Raw genomic sequence first — 18,727 nt, 5'->3', positions numbered from 1 at the left:
CATAGGTCCTAATCTCTTAATCATTTCCAGAGAAGTTTTTTGTAAATCTTTTTTTTTTCCCAATTTAAACCAGTTATTCATTTAATATCTTAAACTTACTGTCCTGATACAACAGAATTAGGTTGTGCATTTAATTTCTAGAAGAATATGCTTTAGGTTACACTAGCAGGTAATTGGAACTAATTAATTGTAATTGAACAAGTAGGTGGAAGTACAGTAAATGAGAACAGCCTGAAGTGAACCAATCAAACGCTGTCTCTCTCTAGAGTATCCAAAGAAAAACTGGCTGCCACGACAAGCTGAATGGAACCAGAGTAAAGGAGCTCCATGCACTACTAGTAGATGAGAAAGTGCTCCTCTTAGGGCGTCATCAGTGTTCAACACAACAACAGTTTCCCTACTAGAGAAACTGGCTCTGTGGTATAAGTCCTGCTGAAGCTGCGGCCATCTTTATCTGGGCTATTGTGGAAAGTTTAGAAGCACTTGTGAACAGAAAGGCGGCCGCACAGGGAAGCCTTACAACAAAAAGATGTTGCAAATCCAGCCAGAATGCTTGCACCGCAAATGTATTCTGAATATGAAAGGGGAACCAATTGGCAGACTTCCTGCTCCTTTATGAGGTATTCTAGCACCCCATTGTGCAGGGAGCGCATAGATCTATCTTACAGCGTTGTGGGCACCATAGCAAACAGAATGGCTAATACACACAACTCAAATGTCTGCAGCTCAGCGACCGTGCGTCGGCTCACAGCAGACTACACTCAGCAGCTCTGTGGATCAGAAAGATGACCTGGGAGCAGAACGCAAGCCACCAGAGTCATCAGGCACAACTTGACAGGACAATTTTATTATTATCACAATCCAATTACATAGCTGATTGAACATGAAGCTCATTCTCATGTCAGCCCTCAGCCAAACTAGGCGACTAAGAAGTGAAGACATAAGAGGTAGTGGAGATCACCTGCACCTGAGTAACATTTCACTTGCACTGAAATTGTATCTTTGTAGTATCATGACAAATGTTCCTGTCTCTCCTGGAGCAGAAGAGCACTTCATTTCAGTTTTTTTTGTCAGGACTCTTTATAACTTTTTTCTGTGCTGAAATTCAGGGACAGGTCTTCCACAGCACAAACCAACTAACTGCTTCAAATACACACAAACTGGAAATTTCAGTTGCTCAGTATCACCAGTGTTTTTTTTTGTTTTTTTTTTTGCGATGAGCAGCCTCATTAGAGATGTTTATCACAGGCACCTCGATGGCTGCTGTTAAACGAAGGAGGTCACACACTTTTACATTTCTCATTTCTGGTCCGGAAATAATCAGTTACCTTCTGGTCTGGCTTCTCTAAAATCCTCCTGCTCCTCACTCCCAATAACCTGGAGGAAAACGGTTTGTCCTACCTCTTATTTTATGATCTGACATCAATATATAGCATTACAAGATCAAAATGGTGTGTGCTGATGACGAAAGCACCGGGGGTATTTTTCCCCCCTGCTTGAGAACTACAGACTGAAAAAACATAATTTGGGTGTAAAAATTCTTTCAATGATTTTATGTAGCCTCAAACCTTCCACTGCAAATACACAGGGAACAGTTTCAGCCTGTATCTTGATTTGAGTGTCTGAAATACAACCACTTGAAATTTCTCTGAAGAAACATTATGACTTCATTTAATTGCAATTCCCTCTCAGAATTTCACTTGCTTAAAGTTATAATCCTTAAGCTTTTCATGATATCAAACACCAGTTTGATACTATTCATGTTCTGAATCTTCTCTGCAAAATCCATTCAGTGTATTTAACACTCTGTAATTACCCAATAGTTTTTATTATTGGTGGTGGGTCCAACGTTCCCACACAAGACTAAAATGACTGTCACCTACAAGAGGAAACAATTCATGTACACAATCCAGTGTTAGAGTCTGAAAGTTTAGCTTATGTAGCATTTACATGCACTTAAGGAAACAGCTTACTAAGAGAAACCAGGTTTTCACTTATATGCAGCAGGTCAGTAATCAGATTTCTCCCACAGCCGAACCTAATGATGTTGTTCTGGTTATTTAGGATATTTTGATTGAATTGATTGAATTATTTTAAATATGCGGATGCATCTTTCATTCAGATTCTGATATTGGCCTCACAGTTTGCTGTTTTTTTTTTCTCCCACAGTTGTGTGAAGTTACAGTTAATGCAAACCACGTCCTACTGCTGCTCACATTACAAGTGTTCAACAGGTAAAACATGGGGTGTCTTTTATCAAGAAGCAGCCAACACACTGGTTACTTCTCTATTGCAGCTCAAAGGGTGTTTGCTGTAGAACTGAAGCAGTTACCACCATGATTATAATTTGGTTTTGATTTCAGTCTCCTTCTCTCTTCTTGTATTTTCTGTCTTGTATATGGAATCATGTGACAGTTTTCTATTTGTTAACACCAAAGATCCTGATTCATTGCTCTTTGTCAGAGACGTTAGGGCAAACTTTCATCTTTCATTCACTGTGCTGGGTTGATTCAAGGACAAATCATTAGATGCCACTATAATGCACCAAAATCTTCACTTAAAATGCTGAACCATTTCCCACCATGCAATATTCGTCACGCTCCGAAACACATTATGAAGCAATTTCTTGCTAACTAGACCACAAATTAGGCACTTTTTTTTTTTAGATTCAGTATCTCCATTTATAAACAGAAAGTTTTTCGTGACTTAGTATGAGTGTGAGTGTGTGTGTGTGTGTGTGTGTGTGTGTGTGTGTGTGTGTGTGTGTGTGCGGTCTGCAGGCTGTGCAGTACTGACTTGAGGTGATAGATTTGGTTGTTCAGCTGCTGTTTGTCCTCCACACTCTTCTCAAGCTCTGCCTCCCGCTCCCTCAGCTCCTTTCTCATTCTCAGAAGTTGCTAAACATAAAGAATGAATTAGCCATTGAAGATTGTGTCAGCAGGGTTACAACGAGGGCCCTGGTCCCGGCTCTGCTGAATCAAAAGATAAAAGTCTTGTTGGGAAAAATCTAAAATAAGGGCTCCCTCTTCAGCTTCTTCTTTTAATCTGATGCTGAACAATTCATCAGTTAGAGTGGGGCTGTGCAGTGCGAGTCAAGTGAGGTGAAAACTGAGCACTGGTCTGGAGAAAGGGAGCCAGGAGTGATTCAGCCGGTCAGTACATAATGAGCTCCTCTGCATATCTGGGACCTCATTCACACTGACTATTATAAATATGTTTTCTGCATATTCTGGCTAGATAATGAATGATCCAATTACAGTCTAATATTTTTACATTACAGAGGAGGTTGCAGAGGAGGTGTGCAGATAGTGCAGGTAGCAAATAGCACATATCTAGTGATCATATCTGGCAACAAGATGGTGGCCTAGTGAGAAACTGGCTGTGCCTAAATCATGGCAAAATTATTGGAATTGAAAAAGAGAAGGCAAAGCAAGGCCGATTTAATAATATCCGAAGCCCAGCTCTGAGGCTGTTTTAGAGTGTTTTACATTATTTTAAAAGAATTAAAGATAAAAAGATGTAAAGAAAGACCTTGAAATATTGTTGTATTTTATTGTAAAGTAATTAGGTAAATCTTGCATAATCAGCTGTTAACAATGTCATAATGCAAACAGACACATCTTCTCTAAGGAACATTTTCTGGGCCCATATAAAACACAGATTGTTTTTCCGAGCAGGTGCATCACAGAGAAGCTTGAGGGCTGAGAAATGGAAGCAGCTCCTGCTGAACACACTCACAGACGTAAGGCCAAAAGTGGAGCTTTAATTCAGACTGAAATCAGAACAATGAGCAGCACTGGTGTGCAGTTTGTCGTCATCCTGACTCTGTGTTTAATAAAGTATTGGCAAACACCAGAGGCAAACCTGCCTCCCATTCCTCAGAGACTGAGGCTCGTCACAGAGACAAACGGAGGATCGCTGTTGCACTTTGCAGCTCTCAGATGAAAAGTACGTATGAGGGAACATGTAGCAATGGAAGAACAACATATGAGCTCATCCAACCTTTCACTGGTAAACATCATCTTAAAAATGCTAACATTTGAGCTTTCAGCTTTGTTTAGTTCAGGGAAAATTGTTGCTGAAATGATTTTCTTGACATGAGAACTGTTTTTCTTTCCACCAACATGTTTTGGATGTATGCACTGTAGTTAACTACAGAGACATGTACACTTTATCATCTGGGGAAAACGGCTCTGGCAAAGAGAAGTTAACTTTACAGGGCATAAGAAGACAGGCACTGGGGCATATGCTGAAATAAAGACAATTTAAATGCCTTTTAGGTTTCAAGATGAACATCAATTCTTTCCTACAGATGCAGTCATAAGTCACAAGTGCAGTCATGGAGGTGCAGACAGGATAAATGCATCTACTGATAAAATTTCAACCATTCAAAGGCCGGAGAACAACTGAATTTCAAACTGGGGAAACAAGTAAAGTCAGCTAATGTTTTCAATTAGAGGCTGGAGACACGTTTCATAAAAGTAATTATAATGTACTTTGTCAAATGAGAAGGAAGTGGGGAAAAGCTCCACTGCTGTGACAATACAACTATATTGTCTATGACATCTCTTTGCTTAAGGGAGAGTAACTGCAAACTGGGGCTATTTGACAACACAGCAGGCGACTAGAAAAGTGGATTGTCGCCTGAGGAAGTGTTTTCTTTTTTCTCCTAAATGTTCCCGAGGGTAATATTCTATTAAACATGGCCTGAAGATGTGGTTCTCAATGCAGGTTCCCAGGACACAATGACTTATTGCTTTTTTCTTATTTCACTCTAAACACTACTGTTCGATCAAATAATAGCAAACTGATCTACATCCTGGCCCCTCTGCAAACACATACCTTCAGCTGCCAACCGTTGGTTCACATTGGAAGTGTCTGTACCACAAGTGTTAAGTGTTGCTGTTAATAAATGCTGCAAAGAATTCAGTATTAAAGGTGCAAACTTCCTTAAAGAAACTGACAATGTTATGGATGGATCATGTGACTAAATGTGAATGTAAATATATGATCCAGTGAAGGAAAGCAGGAGAATGACGACTTCGCAGCTTAGCAGAATGCGTGAAGCATCTGCAGCCAAATATCTCACCACACTGCATTATAAAGGCAAATATAACCACAAGCAACATAACAGATCTCAGCTTGAAATTACATGATTCTAAAGCATAAATATAACTATAAAGCATGGGGTGCATATGTCAGTACTGTGGGAGTTAGAGCATGAATGTGTGGACTTTATGGCGGAACTACAGTGTATAAAATGACAGCTGAAGGAAACAGAAACTGCGGAGGCACAATGAAGCATGCATTAACACAAGGGCTTCAAGTAACAATTTTTCATCATTGATTAACTTGACATTTATTTTTTCTGTTAATCAATTCATTATTTTGTGTAAAAAAATAATAAAATAAAATAAAGAAAAAAACAAATAAAGGAGCCGGAAATATTTGGATGCCTTGTTTTGTCAGAATAATGAAATTCTAAAGTCTAAAGATATTCAGTGTATTAAAATACAATATGACAAAGAAAAGCAACAGTTCACAAGCTTTTAATTGTATCATTTTAAAAGATATAAAGCAGCAAAACTGTTTGAAAAATTGCAGATAATCTGCTTGAAAAATTACTGATTAATCAACTGATTAACTCAGCTTCAATTCACACCACCATTAATTCCACCATCTGAAGACAGTGGGTCAATGTGGGTTTAAACTTGCTTTAAAACCTGAACTGCACTGAGTGCAAAACAAGGGACACTTCTCACCCTCAATGGTCACTATCTTGGGCTTTGTAGTGGAGAGGAAGCAACCACCAACGTATTTTAAAACTTGTGAAAATGACAACCGAGGGAGGAGGACGCGTCGTCTGTGCCAATGGCGGCTTAGTTTCCATGTCGCTTGAAACAGAGAGCACATGCAGGAAAGTAAATGTTCATTTTGAAGTCAAATGAGCAAAGCAGCCGGCAGGTTGGTGCACAGTGGCAGTGTTTGATTTGGGGCAACACTACCCTGTTGAAAAAACGTAGCTTCTACATGTGAGTGTACTGACTGGAGTATCCAATTTGAGACACAGCAAATGAACAGAAATACTGAGGGGGAACCGCATTGTAATAAGTTTCACTGGCTTTCACATGCCTTTTTTTGACTATATAACTTGAATTCTGACCTTAGCATGACCACAACCTAAACCCCTGACAACTCTGAGATCCAATTTAACAAATCTTGAATTTTTCTTCCAAGAGAACATTTTCTTCCAATCCCCATCTTGAAATTTTCAGGCTAATCTCATTTAGACTTTCCCTTTGCAAAGGGCTCAGTGGCAGAGACTGTAAAACCATTCTATTTGCTTAACAGAAAAGTTCAAGAGGTCATTTATTGGTTTTATAATAGCGACCTGTCTACTTCAGCTGTAATTTCATGGTGCACTTACAAATGTGCCAATGCTGGATATACACTGATTCCTCACCTTGTGTCTTTACATTCAGGTAATTCTGCAATGTCACAACCTTGGAGATGATTTGTAATTTCTCAGATCAGTGAAGTTCAGACTGATCTTATCTTATACTGAATCACAGACTACTGTCAACTGTAGTAAGCCAATGCTGCTTGATTGATACAAAAAAGAAAGAAAATCCCTTCATGTCCTATGAATTCACAATATTATTTACAGTATAGGAAGGCTGCTTGGATGGCAATAAAAATTCATGATTCAGATTTTTTTCATGCCCTGTTAAAGTCCCCCCAGCATGATGTAAATGAGGCTTTTTTTTAATTTGAGAGTTTCAGGTAGGATAATTTCATTTGTTTCCAATGCATAATAACTTGTTTTAGACTCGTGTGACACTGTGATAGTCAAGGGACAGGAAACACTGCAAGTGGTGAAATGAAACAAGTGGTATTTGCTGTCTGGAATAAGGACTAAGGTGCAATGCTACACAGTTAAGGTGTGTGTCTGTATGTGTGAAAACTGCCTCAAGCTATTGGTTTAGTGGCCTAAACTTGAATTGAAGGACACACTTGCTTTAATTTCCAATCCAGTCCATCTTCAGAGTAATATCAACATCAGCTACAGTTGCTTTGCATGTCTATAATAATAACAACAATAATCTTATTTGTATAGCACCTTTCCAAAAAGTGATTCATAGTAAAAACAATGCAATAAGAAGAAGTAACAAAATCCAAAACATAAAACGAGATGAAACAATGAAACATTTAAAACAAAGGCCATATCCCGATCTAATATCAGTCTAACTTGAGCAGGTGTCTGTATTACACCTTTTGCATGCCTTGCTGAGCCTGCTGTGGGAAGCTGAGCTGCTGTGAGCGTGTGTTGTCCTCTCTCCTGACTGAGTGGTTCTTGCCTTGTTGCTGTTGGAACAGCAGTAGGTCTGTGTTTTACGGAAAACTGAACCTAGCCAGTGCAAATTCAAATATATAATGCCAGAAATCTGTCGCATTTTAGATTGAATTTTGTAAACAGGTGAAAGTTTCAACAGTTATCCACTGCTGAACACCACATTATACACAGATGTCCACAGACTTCTAGCTGTAACTCAATTTATCAGCAGTCTTCCTTTTTCTTCTTTACCTCGCACAGAAGCATCAAAAGTACCGTGAAATATTTCATGCACTGCCGTAAAATTAATTTTGCTTAATCTCAATAACAGTGTAGAGAACCCCCCAAGAGACTTTTAGACAAAGAATCATTCTCCTCCTTTCTACATTTCTGAGCCAAATGCAGAGTATGAGAGCCTTTAAGAAATTATGTTCCCATGCAGGCACTGAAATACAATCCCTTTTGAAAAATGGCAAAAGTGCTTTTTATCTCTAAATAGGCTTTTGACTTCAATAGGATTCTTCTTTTTCCCATTCTTTTTTTTTCTGTTCACTTTCCTGAAGAAATTTAATTCACTCTGACCTCAGTGCGAATGAAAGCAGAACGTAGCCCATTTATTGATTTCTGATCTGAAATCCACTGGTAATATATTAATAAATGCCCAAAATCTGATTTTTCAGTACACTCTCAAACAGAGGCTTTAAATATGGTGCCAACTCTGAAATACTAAACTACAGTGGGCAAGTGTTTGGCTCATACTGTGTGTGCAGGATATGTGATACATTCTGTGGATTATGAATCAAATGGTTAAATTAGAAGAATTTACCCTCAATAATTTTCACACAGCACGTTACCCCCATCTGGCTACGACCTATTAATAATCATGCCTGCTTCAGTTAATTGTTTAACAACTGAGTGGAAGTTAAATGAACTACTGACTCTGAGACACTGTGTTAAAAGACTCTTTGCAAAGCCTCAGACCCCTCAGGAGTAAACAGATAGACCATCATGCATCTGTGTTCTTGTGAACAGGCTTGTGTCAAGAGCTACAGCTGCAATCAAAATTATTGCATTGGCTACAGTCTGAGGTCACCAGCTGCTGCTCGAATCAAATCAGTTGTTTTGTGATCACAGAGTCTTCCTGGTTCATTTAATGGCTTGGCAGTGCCCTCCCACCCACTTGTGACACCCTGTGTGCTAGAAATGATGTTTATATAGAACAACAGCAAAACTACAGCAGCAAATCTGTTTTAAAGGGATGTGTAAATGCCGACTGGAATATATTTTCTACAATGTAAAAAGGAAATGTAATCAAGTAACATATTTAACACATCACAAAAATCTTTTCCTAAACTTGTGACCAAAGAACTTTTGCTGCCAACAACAGACAGGAGTGTTCTGTATGCTCGCCATCCACCCCGACCACCTCCCTGTGACTCCGGTGCAGTACATACAAGTAGTGCGCCATTTGCTCAAAGAGAAACTTAACTCTGTGATTATGTTTTTCACTGAAAATCAATTTAATATTAAATCATTGTAATTTTGAGGAAACAAGGTTTGTAGCACATATGCTACACTTATTTTTAATTATATTATGACTATAAAGTCTTAAACTTCTTTTTATTCTTCCATGGTACACTATGTTTCCCTCTTTTACACCACTGACAACATTAGGAACATTTTTTAACATCCTTTTCTTGCCACCACTCCCACTGTTTTTACATTTCACACAACTTTTTAGGTACTGAGGCTTCCTCTCCTTTTGTTTTTGTGCTGTGTTTTTTCATTTGTGTTTTCTGTTTTCACAGAGCCCTTAAATCAGCAGACCACTTTTGGGTTTTTCAGGGTGTGAATGAAATCAGTGAAGATGCACAGTTTGCATTTATTAATGCATATTTCATGAACCTAAAGCTGCTTTATTTTTAGGGCAATTTGGACTAGAACGTAATAAAACCAATCTGAGAAAGGTTGTGTGAATATGACTCATACCATACAGCACTGCAATAAAGTTCATCATAAAATACAATGCAAAACAATATAGCTGATTCCTTCAGATGGCGTAGAGAGGGATGTAACCACATCATTCACGTTTTCTATTATGAATCAAATTATTTTCAATGTGAGCCTGCTGTTACAATGACTGTCAGTCAAATCAGAAAGACACCCAGTAATAAGATGTCTAACATTTCAGAATATTTAGAATGGTGCCAATTACACAGCAGACTGTATGGAAGATGATCTAGATGGTACCAATATCCTAAACTGTGTCCAATTTCACAACCTACAATTAACATCTGAATCACATTAAAATGTCAGAGCAGTGTATTTCAAACACACATTTGGAAGATACACATTAAGATGGATATGGAGACCCGGTATATGTGTGTGTGTGTTTGTGTGTTTGTTTGTTTTCTCCCAGCGGAGTTCAGTGAGGCGTAGAAGGGGCGAGGTTACTACTGATTATCAAGTCTTATTAACTTGCTGCCCAGGGAAAACCAACAATTTGGTCTGATTCTGTCCAATCTCCCCTGAATTTCCCCAGTGAGGAGTGTTATCAACAGTAAGAAACACATGTACCCACCTGTATACATGCACACACATACAGACACACTAGGGGAAGGACAGTTTATTCTCTCATTAATCTGTGTGTTGTGACAGAAAACCCTCGCCCATAACTTGAGTTTTCTGTGTATATTGTGTTCTGCAAACCCAGCTGCATAATTTATCAAATGTATCAAATTCCACAAAGTACACCCCATATTTTTTTATCAGAGCAAGCATCAGCAAAACTTGCGTTATTCCCTGTTTAATTTTACAGTTCTTTAATTTTTTTTTTTTTTGGTTGCATATCAGATTCATCAGTTCAGAGATTCAATGGAGTAATAATCACATATTCTCTCCCAATATGAAGCCTAAAGGGCATGACTTTGCTTTAGAAAACACAGCTCAGAAGATTAGCTCTATTTCCTGTTTGGCACATCTTATTTATCTTGTATTGTGTTACCTTTTTCTAATATTAGATTACAGGCTCTTTTCAGAGGTTGTGTGTGTGTGTGTATGTGTGTGTGTGTGTGTGTGTGTTTTAGGATTCAATGATTTTTTTGGTGCTTCCCAGGGGCTCCTTTGTGACAAACAGTTGTAATACAATTTTTGTGCAGCCAATTTGATTGACCATACTTTCTATATAACGACTGCTACTGCGACTTCATGAGTTCCTACATTCTCCTCCAGAGAGGGGAATCAAGCACTGTGCCTACACCTGCTATGAACACAACAACACTTGATTTTAGATACAACAGTCGTGAAGAAGTCATTTTAACATTTTCAATTCAAAAAAACAAACAAAAAAAACAAACAGAAAAAAAATCAGTGTTCAACAGTGTTTATTAAAAGCTAAAGCCCTTTCTAAACTGCCTCTAATTGTGTTTTGACGTTTTAAAAACATGCAAACTAAAATTGCTGGATTTGAGTGTGGTGTTGATGGTCACTAATTCAGTGCACAATCACATAAATGACAGTGTTAGGGGTGATAAAAAGAGGAAAATATGGTGATGGCGTTGCGAGGACTCTGATCACAGCTCAGCTTGCTATTTGTGAGGTTTTCAGATTGTAAAATTGGGAGCAGTCTCCTGCAGTTGCAGGATGATTGATGTCTACCAGTGCACTGTTATTAGCTTGTTAACACAAAATACTGTCTCACTCAAAAACACTGAAAGATGTATCATTGCTGCCACTTTGGTTATAAAATGTCTTTAGTGAAATGTGTTTTTTTAGGCTTCACAGAATAGACACACCTCCTAACTACCTATTACCAAAATACTCATGTGCAGCACATGCACAGTACAGTATGAGTGTCAGCCTGAGTATCTTTACCTGAGTCCTGAGAGTCTTTGCTGTTGGCTGTGGAGGAGTCCTCCACGTCCACATCTCCACCTCCTCCTCTGATGCCCATCAGCTGGTCGTTGTGCATGTTTCTAATCGGATGAAATACACAAGGCAAACAATAAATTAAATATCTACACTGTGCATTTCAGATACGCACACACACACATTCTTATGCTGTTTTTGTCAGAAATGGGAAGTGACAACAGGGCGGCGTGTCACCCACAAACTTCAGCTACCAAGGAATAAAGAATATGGACACCTGCAGGGATAACTGCTGCTTGACATGCAGAATTGTTTTTATATCTCTCCTCCAGACAGACTACCTCGTCATCACCAGTCAAGTGTGTACACTTTTTGTATTTTGAGGATATTATGATGTATACTACAAGGCCAAAAAAGCAAGTCTACTATTAAAAATATTCAGTTTATAATTCAAGCCCCCCTTATTTAACATTTAAATACAAGCATTAAAAATGGTTTATGACACACTATTATGTAGCTGTATGTACAGTAGGACATTTCCAGATATTTGAAAACATATTTTTCATATTATTACAGTTATGAGTGCTTATAGGAGCAGTTGTAGTTGTTGATGCATACATTAATAAACATTTTAAGAAATTAAAGTAAAGCAATGCCAAGTATTCTGAAGATCTTGGTAAAGATAATCAACATATCAAAGTTTACATTTCTGTTACTCACTCATGTCTTTTCACTTTACAACTCCGATCTAGAAAGATCTAGCACTTTCTAAATGAATTCCACTGAGGAGGATGGTTTTATGGTGACACATTAGTGTCTAGATATATGAAACTATACAAAAGATGCTTTTTAGTAGCTCACTGGCATTTACTAATCTTCAAGCCCAAGGTCCAAATATTTGTCTGATTCAAAATTCTCTGTTTGTTTTAACCTTTTCAGACACAAAACACAAAGCTACAGCAAAAGGTAAGTGCAATTGCTGCTTTCCATCATGAATCAAACTTGCTTGGTGGTAACACAGAGAACACCCTTTATGCCATCATAGAATGTTTCAAGGTAGTCGCCGTGAATAAAACATGATAAAAACCCAACCTTTCTTACATCTGACTGTTACATACTGGACTTACATTGACTGAAAAATACATCATAATTCAGACAACCAAACAAAAGAACAACAACACAGAAGGACTGCATGTTCTGCAGTCGCTTTGGTGGCTGCATTTCAACATTTGTTTTCCTCAATCATCCACTGTTCAATTTGTCCACTTCAATTTCTTGTGCCATGTCCAAGGGGAGGAAAAACTGGTGTCCCTTAAGAGACATAACAGGTTTCACCTCAGTGGGAGCAAGAAGAGATGTGACACTGGGCCTGTGCAGATGATTTCCTCTGCAGCAGAAGCCTTTACACTAATAATTGTAAAATATTGGTTTTCATCAAGTCTTACACCAAATGTTGTTTTATTCAAAATAAGATCATCCATTTGAAATAAATATATGTGCAACATTTATAATATTGCAAATATACAGATCAGAAAATCACATTTTCTATCCATTGCTGAGTTTCGATTGGACGAAATGGTTTGTCTGTGCCTTCCAAAACAGTGACAAACCATTGCTGGACAAATGAATCTTTTATCATCTGTTTTATAGATATCATTTTGTGGGGATTTGCCAAAACAACTGATGCTGTCATGTTTTCAGTTTTATTTAGCTGCTTTGAACTAAATGCTAAAGTCATCATCCTAACATCCTCACAAGGACGCTAATGCGAATGCTAATAACATTCTGATATTTTGAAGGAAATGAATGTGCACTAAGTTTCATGGCAAATGATCCAATAGTTGTTGAGATATTTGAGTCAGGTCCAAAGCGATGGACTGAACAGCAGACTAATATTGTCTGTAGGGATGGTCAGTGCAGGTGATATTGGTAAAGAATTTGAAACTCTTCAAACAGTTATGATGCATACTCTTTGCTTTTTCAGTCTTTGGAAAAAGTGCCTTAAATGTACTGCATTTAAAGTAGCTATTTGTAAATTTTGCTATTGCCACATAGCCATGTTAGCATTAACAGCTGTTTACTTAGCAGTCTTGGAAAGAGCTTAAGCCACCATTGCATTTACAAGAAAAGAGGTTGAGGTTATAATACAGCCTCTGAGCAGAGCTCTTTTTCCAGGGCGGACTGGGCAGAAAGTGACAAGACAGTCTGACTTGGCTGAGGCTAGCTGGTTAGCATGCTAACTTCAGTAGCATGCTAACTGGAGACAGCTTTTGGTGAGAAAAGGAATGACGTTTATTACTGAACTCGGAACTTATTCTGGATTGGATAGTAAATAGCTCTAAATGCTAACGCTGGCTAGCAATAGCAAAACTTACAAATTGCTCATTTAAATTAGTTTGTCTCATAATCAACAAATACCATGATGGAAAAAAGCCCCAGTCTGACTGAGGCACTGAGAATCATTCAGGAGCTTATTAACACTTACACAAGGCTTTTTGGGGTGTGAACATACAGCCACCATGTGTACTACAACCTCTGATACAAAGGCTACTGCCATTACACCAGGGAGTTAATAGCAATATGTAGAGGCATGGTGCTCCGCCTAACAGCAAATCAATATTCATAGGTTAAAGTGTAAAGTGTGATTAATGTATCAAGACTCTAATGTGGACAGCTCCCAGCAGCAGTTCTGAATGCTTGCCTAGATCTATTTCTGGAAAGTTATTAGCATTTTCATAGGTCTGCAGGGGATGGCGCAGAATGAACGCTATTCTCTTTTGATACTGTACATGAATATTCACAAAGAATAGGGCCTCATTGACATTCAACAGGGAAAATGTTTCAGCGACATCCTGTGACAAAGCTTGATTTGCAGTGATGTGCGTTTCCTGTGCGTGGGTATACAACATTATACACAGTGTTTGTGTGAGTGCATGAATATGTGTGTGTCTGTGTGTGAAATATTGTTGATTGCACTTCTAATTCAACTGTCTCTACACTCAGGCATTAACAGACTCTCTGCAGATCAAAACTTTGCCAATCAGATCCACAACACAGACTACATTAACCACAAGCCTTCATCATAATTAACGTGGCATCGGTCTGACAGTAAATAAAATGAAAAAAAAAAACAAAACAAAGCCCTGTCAGTTTCTTCAAAAATAATAAGATGAATAACCTCAATTTCCTGCCCAGGCAAAATATGAAAACAAGTATTTTACTTTGTTTGTCCATGTATGGCCAGAAGCAGTGAATGATGAAGCAGTTTAGAGCAGCAGAGATGCATCAAAATAACCTGCAAAACCTCATTCAAAAGATCACAACCTCAGGACCACATTTACACATGTTATGAACCTGCCACTTGAACCCATATATCTGATCTGGATGAGACGTTATCATTAACCTTTCCATTTACATGTGTTAACATAATTCTCATTATTTTGATTATGCCTGCATGATGATAGCATTCTGAACCCAATATGTCTTGCATGCATTCACATCTATACAATACATCTCGACATCCAGACTGCATATTAATACTGGGTGTAAATAGGATTACTAAAATTAGAAACTGTGTTAAAAAAAAAAAAAAGAAAAAGTAAAAGCTCAACTTCTGAAGCTTTTATGTTTTCCAGTTTTTATGAGTCAGAAAAAAATTGAGACACTTGCATGGACAAAGTGCTCACACGAATATCATATTCCCTTCTTTTTTGCTAGCATTTGGCACTCTGAAACCATGCAATTTTAACTGAACATTTCAGTTGCATTAGGGAAACAGCTCCCAGTAGGTTGAACTTCGTCCTTCAATTTTAGGCCACTTGCTCTTATTATTTGTACTTAACCAGCACAAAGTATACTTTGAAAAAAGCTATATACACTGTTTACCTTTTTGACATCATTGCAAAAAGGTTAAAAACATTTCAAAATACCAAAAAGTATTGATCACCACTACTCAAAGCTATGTACATTCCTGTACATGCAGTTATAAAAATGATGACGTAATCTTACTGGAAAATAAAAATACAAAGCTCAACGTGCTTATGCTGCATGTCCAGCCTCTTGCGTTGAGCTTTGGAGAAATGGTCCCATGCCATTTGTTTGGAAGCAGCGTGGAATACAGACACAATCTGTTCAGCTGTGGTGAGGAAGACATGTACAGATATATGGATGGACAAACGAAAGAGAAGGAAAGAGGGAAGTAGGAGAGGAGTGAAACACTGACGCCAGCTGCAGACAAAAGATCTGTGCCTCTACAGTATGTACAATATATATTTCAGACCTTTGTCAAATATTGAGACAACACATGCATTTCTAAACTTAACACACGAACCTGACCACATTTTATCACCACAATATAATGTGGGATTCTTTGGTTTCTTCAAAATTCAATGACATTAGATAATTTAATGAAGACTGAGGCTTTAGTGCAAGGAAAAATGTTACCAATATGATTCACAGTGGTTTGGTTCTAGGCTTCTTTTCCATGCCTTGTATTGACACACTAAAACTAGAAAACTTCTTGTCACCTACTACCCTGCACCCACCAATAATTAATACTCTGTCTAACAGATTTCTACACAGCACTTATTATCTTAAAACAGTGGTTCTCAAACTATTTCTGGCATGTTCCCCTTCAGAAGCTGAAAAAAGTTCACGCCCCACCACTACCAACCCACAATTATTATCAATCATTAACAATGATAGGGGAAGCAACTAATAAAAAAGAATCCAAGTTTTAGTTAAATAAAGGTCAGCACAACAGCATCAGCAAACTCTTGTGAGTTTATTTTTGCACCTCCTGCAGTAGCTCTATGCCTCAGCAGGGGGAGAACCACTGTCTTAAAGGGATTCAGTCACTGGCGATATAGAGATGGTTGTTTTCCCATGAAATTGTTTGCAATGGTACGTCCCGTGAGAAATTCTCCATTGCTTAGAAAGTGTGACAAGAGCCAAAAATATGGCTGCTGGACTCATGAAATAGTTTTTCAGATACACCATACTCAGGGATATAGTTGTTTTAAGTGTGTGAAATAATGAAATAATAAAATAAAATGAGTTATTATATAGTGTAACCATTATTAGCATAGGCTACGTGTTATTTTGGGTAACTGAGTCCAGATTTTCAGCAGATTTAGAGGTATTTTTCTGTGGTGTGAAGAGAGACTGCTGCCTGGCATAAAATTGGCAATATGGATTTTAGATGTTTTTCTTCCAGTGTAAGTAATATCAAAGCTTATATTTATTTTAGCAGATGGTAGATTGAGTCAAAACAGAAAAACAAAAAAAAAAAAAAACAAAAACAAAAAAATTGTGCCAATTGTCTTTTCTGAGGCGAAGGAAAACAACTGTAATCAAAGAAGCAACATCCTTGGTATGACTGAGTGATATGGCTGAGAAATCAGATTCTAATTTTATCAGGCTTTTATTGTACATATGAGTGTGTGTTTGATATTGTTTGTCATATACAAGGAAAGAAACAAACATCCCACTTCAATTGTTATTTGGTAAAATGCACTTTTGTCAGATTTGGTTCATCGAAGTGTGGCTTACAGAAGAGAGACAGGAGAAAACACAGGAGACAAATGCAACTTAGACGAGAAAGTCAAATCATATCACAAAGCATGAGGACAGAAATTTTAGACACAAACACAGTTGACAGAGTTAAATATCTTTGACTGTAAATAAATAAATAAATGTACCTACAGTCAGTTGATTTCTTATTATTTCACTTGCTTCAATTATTATGCAAATCATACTGTTATTTGTTATTTACACAGTTTTCGGTTCAAAGTCCTCAAGAAACCCTACCAACAGAGCAGTGAGAACTGTTTGTTTTCGTTGCTATTTGGCAGCTGACTAATTTTAAGTCATTGTGTTATCAGTCTTTAATATACTTACATGTAACAAATGCCAATATAGACCTCTGTGATGGCTGTCCAGGCCACTGGACTAGGCATTAATTTACAATCATAAATATCTGAGCCTTTATAGGATGCCAAGATAGACTCTTTCATGTTTTATTTGCTGACTGGCTGCCTTCTTTCCCTCTCTTAAGAGACCAGCAGGGTGACTTGGGGGCTGAAGACAGTGAACTCAGCACTTCATCTGTATAGATTCCCTCTATCATTCAGTGCAATAACATTATAAAACAAGAAGCTGGCTGTAGAGCTTGATGTATCTTGTCACCATCACATGCTGCATCCTTTCTACTCTTGATATATTCGGGGGTTAAGACGGCATCAGCTCTGGGCTAGATTATGTTGTATTGATATTGCAATTTCCCTCCACAGTGTCTGTTTTTATGTTATGATTGAAGCTCATATATTGGACAGTACAGTTCAGACTTGGGAAAATGTATGTCTATAAGTGCGTGCGTGCCTATTAGGAGTTGGTATTAATAATTCATTTATTCTCAGAGTACTCCAGTTTTACAGAACACAATCCACTGCTTTGTGTCTCCCACCATTGGCAATCACCACATTTGGATGAGGCATTGATACCTGCACCCTTAGATACAGTGGTGTAATATAGCGGAAAATGTATCCAAAAATAAGTTTGCACTGTTAAGCATTAATGTAGAAACATTATTAGAAATATCAAAATGTGTGTTCCTAGGTTGGTGCTCTATCTGCACGGTATATTTAAGTATATGTTTTGACAAAGCGTTTCATTTTCTCTGCTCTGCTGTGAGGCTTAATCACTGATATCCCATAAAAATACATAAAATATAAAAGTCCAGATTTGGCATTGGTAGAATTTATGTAAGGCTACTGTATGTCCAGTATTAACTTGATATATTTTTATATGTTTTTACAGCATGAGAATGTCTGTGCAAGCTGAAATTTGACCTAAGCAGGGTCTGAAGAGAGAAGAAGCAATATAAACCAATATTTAATGTTTAAAGTACTTTAATCTTAGAAATCCTATATGATATTTTTATGTGAAAGGACAGATCAATCAGCTGGTGAGTAGAAATCAGAATCTCATATTTTTTCACTCTGTACAAAGCCTGGAACTAATCCACAGCAAATGAATTAGTAAGTATAGCAGCAGAACACAGGGGGATTTGCTCTGGAAAATTGTCCATTTTATAAATCAGAACTGACAAAACTACTTTAGAAAGACAGCAGTTAGCTGTAAGAGGCCAGAAAACATTCTGGCATCAATTAAAATAATTTAATTTGAGGACTTGAAGTGGGCCGAAACGTTGGCAGAAACAACAAAAATCCAGCTGCAACAAATTGCAGATTCTTCATATATTTGTACTGTTACTGCTTTGGTCCAGGGTTTAGCCAAAGGTGGGTGTGCAGGCCAAACCCAGAACAGAGCACTTTCTCCTCCAAAGTAGACAGATAGCAGGAAAACTCAGGCAACAGAGGAAGATGATGCTTTAACTTGGCTTTTTCCTCTTCCTTTCTGGAAGCACTGAGAGGTGAAACTATCTCTGGTGAGTGTGAAGCACCCAGGAGATCTCGCCTATGTTTTTGATGGAAGGCAGTCATGCTTAGCAAGACATGTCAGAAACTA

At 37.9% G+C, this 18,727-nt stretch overlaps 1 protein-coding gene across 1 annotated transcript in view; it reads right to left on the bottom strand.

Annotated features, from left to right (window-relative positions):
• Nucleotides 1-18,727, bottom strand: part of LOC139605651 (uncharacterized) — a 36,569-nt gene that overhangs the window by 10,895 nt on the left and 6,947 nt on the right. Inside the window, exon 3 of the mRNA XM_071457315.1 lies at nucleotides 11,207-11,307. Within this exon, the coding sequence (XP_071313416.1) occupies nucleotides 11,207-11,260 (54 nt within the window). The 5' untranslated portion in view covers nucleotides 11,261-11,307. The remainder of the gene's footprint in view (nucleotides 1-11,206; nucleotides 11,308-18,727) is intronic.

This window comes from Trachinotus anak, unplaced genomic scaffold (assembly GCF_046630095.1).
Source record: "Trachinotus anak isolate AG129_WGS33_773 ecotype Australia unplaced genomic scaffold, CSIRO_AGI_Tana_v1 ptg000021l, whole genome shotgun sequence".
NCBI classification, from domain to species: Eukaryota; Metazoa; Chordata; class Actinopteri; order Carangiformes; family Carangidae; genus Trachinotus; species Trachinotus anak.
Note: the sequence above shows the minus strand (reverse complement) of the source record. Positions and strands in the feature narration are given on the sequence as shown.